At 41.5% G+C, this 11,782-nt stretch overlaps 1 protein-coding gene across 4 annotated transcripts in view; it reads right to left on the reverse strand.

The window, feature by feature from the left end:
• The window catches only part of TBCD (tubulin folding cofactor D), a 126,608-nt gene extending 115,046 nt beyond the window's left edge, over window positions 1-11,562 (reverse strand). The window contains exons 1-7 of one of the 4 annotated variants that reach the window (XM_081183814.1): window positions 11,458-11,562; window positions 10,271-10,487; window positions 6,002-6,052; window positions 4,800-4,897; window positions 2,706-2,807; window positions 1,225-1,371; window positions 145-200 (exon numbers count right to left, since the gene is read on the reverse strand). In XM_081183814.1, coding sequence (XP_081039940.1) covers window positions 145-200; window positions 1,225-1,371; window positions 2,706-2,807; window positions 4,800-4,897; window positions 6,002-6,052; window positions 10,271-10,463 — 647 coding nt within the window. In that variant the 5' untranslated portion in view covers window positions 10,464-10,487; window positions 11,458-11,562. Of the gene's footprint in view, window positions 1-144; window positions 201-1,224; window positions 1,372-2,705; window positions 2,808-4,799; window positions 4,898-6,001; window positions 6,053-10,270; window positions 10,488-11,366 lie in introns of all 4 variants that reach the window. The other 3 variants (XM_081183817.1, XM_081183816.1, XM_081183815.1) reach the window with 3 other exon arrangements.
• Between the last annotated feature and the right edge of the window lie 220 nt (window positions 11,563-11,782).

The following is an 11,782-nucleotide window of genomic DNA, read 5'->3' on the forward strand; positions in this document are numbered from 1 at the left end:
CAGCTTATGTGTCATGGGATGAGAGCATGGCTAGCTGGCACCCTGAACAGGAGTCCTCCCATGAGGCAGTGAGGATATTCTTGTACATACGCCAACAGTAATGAGACAGTACATTTTCTGTCAATATCAGCTTAAGTGACTTACTTTGAGACCAAAACTGCAGCTGCATCTCGAGCTTTGTCACTTACAATCAAATAGGACTAAAAGCAAAAACAAAATTGAGTTAGAGGAGTTTGCAACATTAAAACCAAATGTGCACAATGTTTGTATGCAAACACTTCACCTAAGTATCTATGCAAGTCAGAACAGGGACAAACTACAGAAGGGGCATCCAAGTATGGACTTCATACAGAGAGTTACTGAAGTGCAAATTGTTGGGACTTCAAAGTGCAGTATAGGGCTGTTGGAAGCCCTTTTGCAAACACCCTCTGTTTCATCTTATTCAAAGTGAAAATTAAATATTGGTGTATTTAAAGCACAAGCAGGGTAATCTTGCTGTTAATCCCAGGGAAGATAACGGAGAATAAATTCACAAGAATTCAAGTTTACAGATGAACAAGATTCCAACTACACATTTTCTTAATATAAACAACATTATGAGGAATTTATACTGTATTTTTATATTGGGGTATTTTTGGAAAGTATTTTACAGCAACTATCTTGTTTTGTCTAAAATATATTTTTATATGTTATGTTCTGATAAGTTAAACTCTTCCAGTACAGATTAAAGATTATTGTTCTTGATTAAACATCTATATAAAAGCACTGTGCTGAAGGTGCACTGCTCTACAAATGGGCAGCTCACAGAATCCGTACCAGTTACAAAGGAAGTTAAGCAAGGTTGTATCCTAGCTCCTGCACTGTTTAATTTCTTTGTAAATGATATGTTATGTATTTTTGTGTTTTTATATTCTAAACTGCCCTGTGATCCTCAGTTGAAGGGCACTGTAGAAATGTAATAAATAAATAAATAAATAAATAATAGATAATACAAGTTATTGTTTTACCATTTGACAGATGAGATACTCAAATTAAGAAACAGTGACTTGCCAAACAACATACAACATCATGGCAAATATAAACCTTTAAATGAGGATTCCCACACCCAAGTCCAAGACTAAAGCTAGTACCCCAGAACAACCCCGAACAACTGTAAAGCCTTATTAATATTACAAAAGACATTCTACTTTCTACAGATTGCTGAACAGATCCAGAAATACTTGCTTTTGCCACTTTGAGAATGCGATCCATTGTTGGCACTCGAGGGCATCCTTCTTGGGAAGAGATGTTTCCATCCAGCCGTGCCAAATCGAACGGGATCAGACATGTTACAGACAACCACAACAAGAGCATGTAGCGTGTCTCCCAAGTCTAACAAAACACAGAAAAAAATTATATTTATCATAACAGTTGTTTTTAAAAAGTTTGTGCCCCCAGAAAGTTTGCAGCACACACTTGTGAAAACCATCTCCATATGGAAAATGTAGACCACTATTACAAAAAACAGGAAAGATGTAGGAATGAAATAGGACCTCCAAGATTTAGTTTTAATTGACTATGGAAGGACAGTTACACAAATTTAAATGGAACATGGCTCAGCTAGAATACTTTATTAACACACAAGCCTAAGCCCCAACTTCATGAACCCTGCCAAACAAATCATGGCTCCTGAAGACATGTGCAAACATAAGAAAGGAATTTCATTATTCTGAAAAAGCTCATAGATTAAATGCTCCAGAAGTAGTTTGCTCATTGCCGTATCTTTTTATCAAGATAACAGCTTGAAATTTTCTAAGTGCAGTTCCCTGGACCTCCAAAAAATAAGTGAGAATGCAATTGCCTCCTTAGAATACAAGGTAAGCAACAACTCTCGCTAAAAGGGTATATAAAGCATGTAGATATGACAGCAGTGTTTCAAAACAGTGTGAGTGAAAGCACACCTGTGAACATACAAATCTGTCTTTCAGCAAAACAGACCACTGCCCCCCTCCTCCCATTTAGTGTAAACCACATGGACTGGCAGCAATTCGCCCAAGGTTTCAGATGGGGTTCCTTCCAAGCCTTACCTGAAAACACTAGGAGCTGAACCTAGGAGCTTCTGCCTACAGTGTATGAGCCCCACTACTAAGCTATGGCCCCATCCAGCACACATGCAATCATATTTGCACATGTTCCACATGAAACTGGCAATGTGCTAGTCCAACTCAGAGTAGACCCACCGAAATGCATGGATCTAAGTCAGATTTATTACTTTCAGTTGGTCTCCCCCGAGCATTCAATACAAGCACTGTATATTTTAATAGGATTCCCCTATCAGTCTCTTTCATTTACATACAGAAGTTTTGGTGAGGGGTGGGTGTGGGTGAAATGGCAGTCCTCTGCACGCCTGACGCCAGTGGGGGAAGTGGAAAGGAGGAGAAGGATCACAAAAAGTTGAAAAGCCTGCCTTGTGCAACCCTTCTCACACTGCCCCTTTCAACCTCTGATGTGGGGATTTGGGCAGGTGAGCAGAACAACCTGCTTGTCAGTCACGTAACATCCTAATTTTCTCATGTAATTCAAAGTTAGCCTATGAGGTGGGGAGAAAAATCTTCCCCATTCCTGGTCTAATGAGTTGTGGCGGTGGGGAGAAGGGGGTTGCTGGGAGAGATGCAGGCAGAATTAGAGGTGGGGTTGGTGAGCAACACAAGCAGACATGAACTCACCTCATGGTCTTTAGGATTCTGAGATTCCAGCATATCCAAGACAGGTTGTACATCAACTACTTCATGAGGAAACATGCGAAGGAAAGTTTTATACCCTCGTACCTAGCAAAAAAAAAAGTTTCTCAAGTTAATAATTCATTTCCAGTTATAGTACTATAAAAATGAGGTTATGCAGTATTCCCCCCCCCCCAAAAAAAAACCCCTGAGGTACCAGGTTTAATTTATGGCATACTAGGCCTAATTTTCACTGAGGTGGTCAACTTGTGTCTAGACAACACCATTTCGGGCTGCAGATAGGGATTCACACAATCGGATACTCTTCCATGAAGAAACATTCCTAGAGAAAATTATCATATCATGGAGAAGGCTAGACTATAATGGTTCTTCCTAACATACTAGTTGTCTGTGTAAGCTGGCACCTGCATCCGAAGTGGTGCAAGTCAAAGGCTTACCACCTCTGTAACAATGAAAACAAAGTAAGAGAATGCTGAGGTAACATCAAGGAAGATGAAAGAGAAGGCAAATGGTCCGTCCCCCGTCCCCCGTCAAAATCCACCCCCATAATTGATGCCATCAGGCCCCACAGATACAGGAAGAGTGCAGAGGAACAGCATCTGTGGCAATGAGACTTGGCAGCAAACCATTTTGGAAAAGAGAAACCCACTAGTGACATTCCCTGTAAAAAGAGATCTTGCATCAAATTCCAAAACATTTTTTGTATACTCACGAGGCATATAAAGAGTAATTTTTGAGCACTTGTGGAAACTGAGAGGGTTTGATGAGATGTGTAGACAACACATGGTAAGCTGTCTGGATCACAGCCATTCAGCTTCTAGTATAGCTGCTCTATTAATTATTATTATTATTATTATTAATAAAAAATAAGCATGTTCTGTTTCTAGTTCTTCTGTCTCTCATGCCTGGCATTTATGTGCCCCTCAATCAGTAGCTGGTAGATCCTGGGATCTCTTTGGCCACTTAAGCTATGTGACTTTTAATTTGAGCTTGGTAAAGTATATAATAATACCTAAGTATCACTTTAACAAGGGTAGCAGGAAAAGTCCTCAACAGCAATCAATATCCACATTTTCCTCCATATGTTTTTCCACCACGAAGCCATGTTCTTAAAAATACCAGCCTGTGATGGTTGCAGCACTTGTACAAGACAAGTAACTCTGCACGTTTCTCTTTGCTAGAACTCCAGAAACTGGATTGCAAAACATTCTGGCTTATTTCTGATTGATGGCAGTAGCTCACAATCATTAAGAAATCAATTTCATTAGGTATTACCTACCAAGCTCCTACATACTCCCTAAAACTATTTCACAGTCATCCTGCTACCATCTCTTCCCTCCCTATCTCCAACCAACACCTTCTCTGACCACTTTGTTTTCTAAAAGGTAAAAAGGACTGTAGCAATCAAAGCCCTGCCATTTTGTTTCTCTCCATCGGAAATCCCAGTGGGGCCCCAACCTAGACTTTTGGAAACCCAGAGCCCTTGAGAATGTATAAATATATGATCAGCAAAACATAAAATTATCTGTGATCTCACACTACTTTTTGTTTTGTCAGGCACATAGATCAAAGGGAGAGAAAAAAATCAGAACAGTGGTTAACATTCTGCCATTACAGCAGAACAAAGATAGTAAGACTATTTGATATTAACAAATCAGTCATGCTGTGCTGAAAATTTATAGCAACTGCTTTCATAAAAGAATAGGGAACCATTTTAGGACTATGGCAACCAATGTCCATGCCATTGTTCATTGTCTCATTTCTTTTCTTTTCCTCTTTGCACTTCCCTGTGCCAACGGTCACAAGCTCGCCTTTCTGTATTTCACAGTCTAATACACAAGGCTAAAAACTGGGGAATAACCCATAATTAGAGTTATTTATGTGTATGTAGTATTTCAAGCTTGTAAACGATATTCTTATTACCAACATTTGTTCAGAAAACATGAAGTACTGACTTCCCGTTAATAAAATGTGAAAGTGGAACCCAAAATATTAACAAACCCAGATTAAATACCATATATTTCTTGAGCTTACTGAAACATATCCCCTGGGGTGGAGAATCCCATTTCTAACAGTTACCTTTGAAATGATGTAAAGAAATTGAAAGGTCAGATGAATTAAAGAAGAGGGAGATGTTTCATCCTGGATAATAAGCAGCAGTGAATTCAACATCGACTCTAGAGGAAACACGGGCAAAATGGTAGAAAAGACATTAGTCTGCAAATTTGTTTCATTATTTTTACACATGTCTGAAAAAAGCAATGTCAGAAGACTACTTCAGGAACATATTTGTGAGAAAATGAGAGACATACACATTATAATTGGGGAGCTGCCAAAGGTTCCCCCCCCCCTTAGTCCTGGCTCATCTATGTCAAGGGGACTAAGGCACTAGAATTGCCAGAGACTTGATCTGAAGTCATTGGCTCAGACTGCTGAATCATTCACTGGAACTTTGTCTCCCTTTTGCAAAGATATCATAATACAGCCTCCTTTAAATCAAGATAAATTCATTTAAGCTACCCTTCAGTCTAATAAAATACAGCAGAACTATTCTGCAAAATGTAATGGTTAGGTTTTATAAGGCCAGAGGACAGAAAAAAATTACTATAGCTCCCCCCATTAAAGGCAAACATGGTATTGCTATATTCTGTTGTCTCATTTCAGTTTAAATATACTAATTTCTTAGTATAGTACTATATACTAAGTATATATTAGCAATGTAGGAATATAGTATATATTACTATTGCTGTATGTCTTACCTGACAGCAGTTCCTTCATTTCAAAGTTCATGTGTCAGCAAGATAAGAACAACTGCAGCACCTCACACTCTCAAACCATTTTGACTAACTATTGTATAACCCAGGAGAGGCACCTGCAAGGTAAGAAATGCAGGACAGAAAGGCCTAGAAGAGAGTAATGCACTATTTCTTACTTTGCAGGTACACTTCCTGAGAAATAAGGAGGTCACCCCAGAGAACTGTAGGCTGCTTTCAATTGCCCAGGAGATATGCATCTTTGCAGAAGCTCCCCTAAGATGAACTCTTGTTTTCCAAGACAGAAACAAAACTACCCCAGTCTGTTTCTCAATTTTCAGGGAACCCTGCTAGATTAAATATGGTAAAGCTGCTGGGGAAAGTATGGTGAAATCCAACATACTTTCACCAAAGAGAATCTACCCCTCCCCATACTTAAACAAAGCAAAGCTTCTTCACCTGTTGTCCATGCTGACCAGTATTATAAGATTCTATCAAAATCTTCAAAAACAGCACAACAAAACTTACCTAAATGTGGATCCAAAAGGTGAGGCTGTTCCTGATAATTGTTCAATATAACTGAAAGATAAAAGCATATCCAGTGGAAAATCTGAAATCAATCTGAAACATAAACATTCCTAGCCTGAAACTACTGTTTCTTTAAAAAATAGTATGTCATAGTTATCCTGAGCAGCAAAGGAGTACCATTTGCTTTTTAAAAAGGCAAGTGGAAATATATGATTAAATCAAATGATTTACCGTATGTCCTCTTGTGAATCTCTAAAAAGTCTCTTACCAGGGGAACTGGTAGGACAGAGCATACTAGACCATTCCACCCCTTATATTCCCCTTCCTAAGCTTCTCAACTACTAAGAAATAATTTTGTTCCAACAGGGGTCTGGAGTCACTCTCATAAATTAGCCAGTGCTATGTCCCCAGAGCAACTGCTCCTCTCATTGGCTCATTAGTCTATACTTCAAGCAGTCTATCAGTCTATACCAGGGAGGGCCTTCTCGGTAGTGGCACCCGCCCTGTGGAACACCCTCCCACCAGATGTCAAAACGAACAACAACTACCAGACTTTTAGAAGACATCTGAAGGCAGCCCTATTTAGGGAAGCTTTTAATGTTTGATGGACTACTGTATTATAATATTTTGCTGGAAGCCGCCCAGAGTGGCTGGGGAAACCCAGCCAGATGGAAGGGGTATAAATTATTTATTTATTAATTATATTATTATTTTTATTATTATTATTATTATTACTTCTACTCTCTTATTTCACACTCAGTTGGCAAAGCCATTCTTATCATTCGTCTTTGGCTCAGGGCATACAGAAGGTCCAAAGTTCAATCCCCTGCATCTCCAGGTAAGGCTGAGAGAGACTCTCACCCTGAAACCATGGAAAGCTATTGCTTGTCAGTGCAGACAATATTAAGCTAGATGGATCAATAGTCTGACTCACTACATGGCAGTTTATATTTCCTCCATATATGTTCCATCTTTATATTAGACAAAATTAGTTTTTGTCAACATTTATTATTATTTATTGCATTTCTATCCCTGACCTCTTTTCTAAAGGAGCCCAGTTTGGCAAACATCAAAAAGTTAAAATAATACTATGGTACCTCGGTTTACGAACTTAATCCATTCCGGAAGTCCGTTTTTAAATCAAAACCATTCTTAAACTGAGGCGCGCTTTCCCTAATGAGGCCTCCCGCCGCTGGTGCCCTTCTACCATTCAGATTCTGTTCTTAGACCAGGGTAAAGTTCTCAAACCAAGACACTATTTCTGGTTTTGCGGAGTTTGTAAACCAAATCATTCTTAAACCAGACTGTTCTTAAACCAAGGTATCACTGCACTATTTAAAATAAAATAACAACATATTCAAAACATTTCAAAACAATTTAAAAGCCATCTAGAAATATTTAAAATCACTTATATACCCTCACAGTTACTAATTTCAAAGTTGCCATGGCCAGTATCCTTCAGCCACCAAACGCCTGGGTAAATAGAAATGTTTTTAAATTTCTCCTGTAAAGGAGTTTGTTTGTTTGTTTGTTCATTCATTCATTCATTCATAATACATGCACTTCAATGATGCTACACTAAATCATCACTAGGTGGCAGTCCAAGGCCAACTAAATATTGGAAAAACCCTAATAATCAAAATGGTGACAGCAGCCACAAAATTAAAAGACACCTGCTTCTTGGGAGAAAAGCAATGACAAACCTAGCATCTTAAAAAGTAGACATCACCTTGCAAACAAAGGTCCGTATAGTAAAAGCTATGGTTTTCCCAGTAGTGATGTATGGAAGTAAAAGCTGGACCATAAAGAAGGCTGACTGCCAAAGAATTGATGCTTTTGAATTATGGTGCTGGAGGAGACTCTTGAGAGTCCCATGGATTGCAAGAAGATCAAACCTATCCATTCTTAAGGAAATCAGCCCTGAGTGCTCACTGGAAGGACAGACTGTGAAGCTGAGGCTCCAATACTTTGGCCACCTCATGAGAAGAGAAGACTCCCTGGAAAAGACCCTGATGTTGGGAAAGATGGAGCGCACAAGGAGAAGGGGACGACAGAGGACGATATGGTTGGATAGTGTTCTCGAAGCTACCAGCATGAATTTGACCAAACTGTGGGAGGCAGTGGAAGACAGAAGTGCCTGGCGTGCTCTGGTCCATGGGGTCACGAAGAGTCGGACACAACTAAACAACAACACAATAATCAAAACAGTAAAGGTAAAGGTACCCCTGACCAGTCCAGTCGTGACCGACTCTGGGGTTGCGGCGCCCATCTCACTTTATTGGCTGAGGGAGCCGGCGTACAACTTCCGGGTCATGTGGCCAGCATGACTAAGCCACTTCCAGCGAACCAGAGCAGCACACGGAAACACCATTTACCTTCCCGCCAGAGCGGTACCTATTTATCTACTTGCACTTTGACGTACTTTTGAACTGCTAGGTTGACAGGAACAGGGACCGAGCAATAGGAGCTCAACCCGCCGCGGGGATTCGAATTGCCGACCTTCTGATCGGCAAGTCCTAGGCTCTGTGGTTTAACCCACAACGCCACCTGCGTCCCCAATCAAAACAGTAGCATACACTAAAATGCCTAAAAAGATACACTCATTTTCTGACTGTATCCTGTTCTTGATCTATGAATAAATAATAATATTGATGAAACGCTCTTTTGAACCTTCTAAAAGTGTTATTGGTATAGCAGAAGTGAGGAACTAGATTCAGTCAGAGGACTGGATCCAGAAGTGGCCCACTCTCCGAGGTGCCACTTCTGAGACATTGGGGGAGGGGGGAATCCATCCACCTGACAACCACCTGACATCAGGCAACACTAAATTCAGGCTGCAGGAACAGGCACAGGCTTATCTCCAATACTAGAGCTATTATGTGCTTGCTCCTTGAGAGTACAAGGTGGCAGCAGAGGCTTACCTCCAACTAAGTGCTTGAATTGGATTTAACAGATCACAGCACCTGACATCATTTTACACTGAGTGACTACCAGGTGGATGTGGTTTGCCAATATGGCCCACAAGCCAAAATCAGAGGACTAATTAGGCCCACAGGATGGAAGTTCCCCGCTATTGTGCTAGAGGATATTCATTTTTTGTAGAAATTTAACAACCTCATTTGGCCGCTTTGCTCTAATATTATTGCTTCACTGTTTTTTATTGCATTTCCACAATGGACTAGTTTGCACATCACAGCATGGTTTAATGTGAACACAGGAGTGTGTGATCTCCTGGACAGGAGAACCCAGCCACTTTGCTACTGTGCAATGTTGAGCTAAGCCATCTGAACCTGCATTCATTCTTGGATAAAATCTATGGTGACAGCTAAACCACTAGTCTGAATTGGAATGACATGCTAAGCTAAACCATGGCACAGGTCAGCACAGCAACAAAACTGGGTGGGAGAAGTGGCTAGGATCTCTTCTCCAAGTGTTTGCACATTTGCACTATGCCATGATTTGGCTCAGTGTGACATGTGAAGCAGGTCAGTAAGTCATTTAAATGTTCTGTTATTCAGTAATGTTGAACTACCAAATACAACTGTTATAGAGTTATAGAAGACAATCATCTGCAATACAGTGGACTTTCGGGTTGCGAACGTGATCCGTGCGGGATGCACATTCGCAACCCGCAGTGGCGCGTCTGTGAATGCGCAAAGCGCGATTTAGCACTTCTGCGCATGCACAACAGTCGAAACCCGGAAGTAACCCGGGGTTTCGGCGGTCCGCAACCAAAAAAAAACACAACCTGAAGCATCTGTAACCCGAGGTATGACTATAACAGACCACGGGACCAGTCAAAAATGTTTTATTGCAACCATGTCTGTAATCACAAAAGCTTGTATCCTAACTTTCCTTTGTGGTTTTATTTAGAACAAAGCTCAGAGGTAATGGTAACAATGGCATTTTTAGAGAGCAACCAGTCCACTTCAGCAATTTATTTCAGCAATAAAGAGATTATTATCAAAACTTGAAAATTTTCAAATAAGCATTACTGTTTGCATATTGTAAATTGCTATTGCTTTCCTATGGCTACCTACAAGGCAATCTGGATCAATCTTTTACTCAGAATAAGTTCCATTGTATTGTATCCAGTGGAACTTACTCTTTAGTAAGTGTGTTGAGGATTGTAGGCCTATAGAGTTAATGGATAAGGTGAACAAGAGTTGTCTTAATTCACAATTCAAATGCTTAACCATTACACTTAGTAGGATCTGGTGACAACAATCCCAATCATCAGTTGTACATACTAAAAGGAAGAGCTCATACCTTTAAATTTTTCAAGTGTCGTCTCTCTCAATGATAGGTCTCCATGCATTGATCTGAGAGAATTAATCAACTCCTGTATTTCCTGACTCTCTGAAAAGGTCTCAAGTATGTTTCCCTTGGCGATGACATCAGACTCCAGGCATCTGCTATCCTCTTGCTCAGGCCCATCTCCGTTCATCTCATTTAAAACCATCTTCAGCTCGTGGCAAATTCTTCTCTAGGCAAAGGCACAGCAAACCAGCATTTACCATTACAGTTAAATTTCACAATTAATGTTACAACCCTAATACTGAGCTTCCTGAAAGCAAGACCCATTGAATTCAATGGGGAAGTCTTCCAAGTAGACTTGTGTACAACTACACTGCAAATTTGCCTTGCACGATGGTGGCAATCCATGTGCACATAAGAGAATTACACTTAAGCTCAATTATTTATCTGTGCTGGCCTGTGCCCGTTCTTTCCCCATAGAAAAATAACGGGACAGTGTATAATAGGGATTTCCTTCCCTTGCTATATACATCTCGTGTTCCACACGCAATTTAACAAGAGCCCTTCTCCCATCTCTTCCAAATCCTATCCGCTTCCAGAGGATACCTTTCTATCCTGACAGGGATGGAAAGGTTAGCTAAGTTTTAAAAAATATAAATAAGGCCTTGATGCAGTATAGCCATATGCATGGCATGAGGATTGCTCGGGAATGCACTGCCCCTTTGCAATTAAAAAAATCCAGCGATTGAAGCTGCTTACACCAGGCCTGCCTGCGTTCAAGCCCAGCGGGGAAGCTACACCCCTGAACCTTTAACCCCCGACCTATTACCAGGGCTTTTGTTGCCATACTGAGAGGGAGTTAATACTATGCATTCGTTTTTCAGGGCAAAGCATTTCGCACGAACTCAAAAGCATGAGAATTCCGCCTTAATTGAGGTGAAAGGCTGAAGCCGAGGGCGGTTTTTTAACATTTGCAGCCGAGCCGCGCACCGCCCTCCTTCCCCGGGGCCTGGCGTCTAAGACGCCCCCTGGGCAACCTCATCGCGAGAAAGCCTCTTTCCGTTTCCCAAGGCGGCTCGCCATCTCGCCCTGAAGGCCCTGGCCCTACCCTCGCCTTGCCCAGGCTCCTGCGAACCACGGAAAACCCCGAGCCAAGCTCGGCGCCTCTCCCACAAGAGCTCGCCACTTGCAGGATTTACCTTTCGTCGTTGGCGCCTGCGCTCAGAAGAGGCCTCTCCAGGTACGGCTCCTCGCGCGGGACAGAAGTGCTCGGCGGACGTCCGCGCTTGAGCTGTGAGAAGGGGAGGAGCCCGGCAGCAGAGGGAGGAGGGGCGAGGAAGGGGAAAGGGGATTGGCTGGGAAGGAGGAAAGCGCCCGGCTGTGTGCGTTTTTTCTTTCTGTGGTAGGGACGGGATGTAGGTGTTTTTTTTCTGGTAGAGCTACATCGCGGGAAAGCCTTTCTTTAAACGCCAAGGCGAAGAAGTGCTGCTTGCCCTGGGCTGTGCAGGAGGCGTTTCCTTGGAT

The sequence above is a fragment of the Podarcis bocagei genome (genome assembly GCF_964188305.1).
Source record: "Podarcis bocagei genome assembly, chromosome: 2".
Lineage (NCBI taxonomy): Eukaryota > Metazoa > Chordata > Lepidosauria > Squamata > Lacertidae > Podarcis > Podarcis bocagei.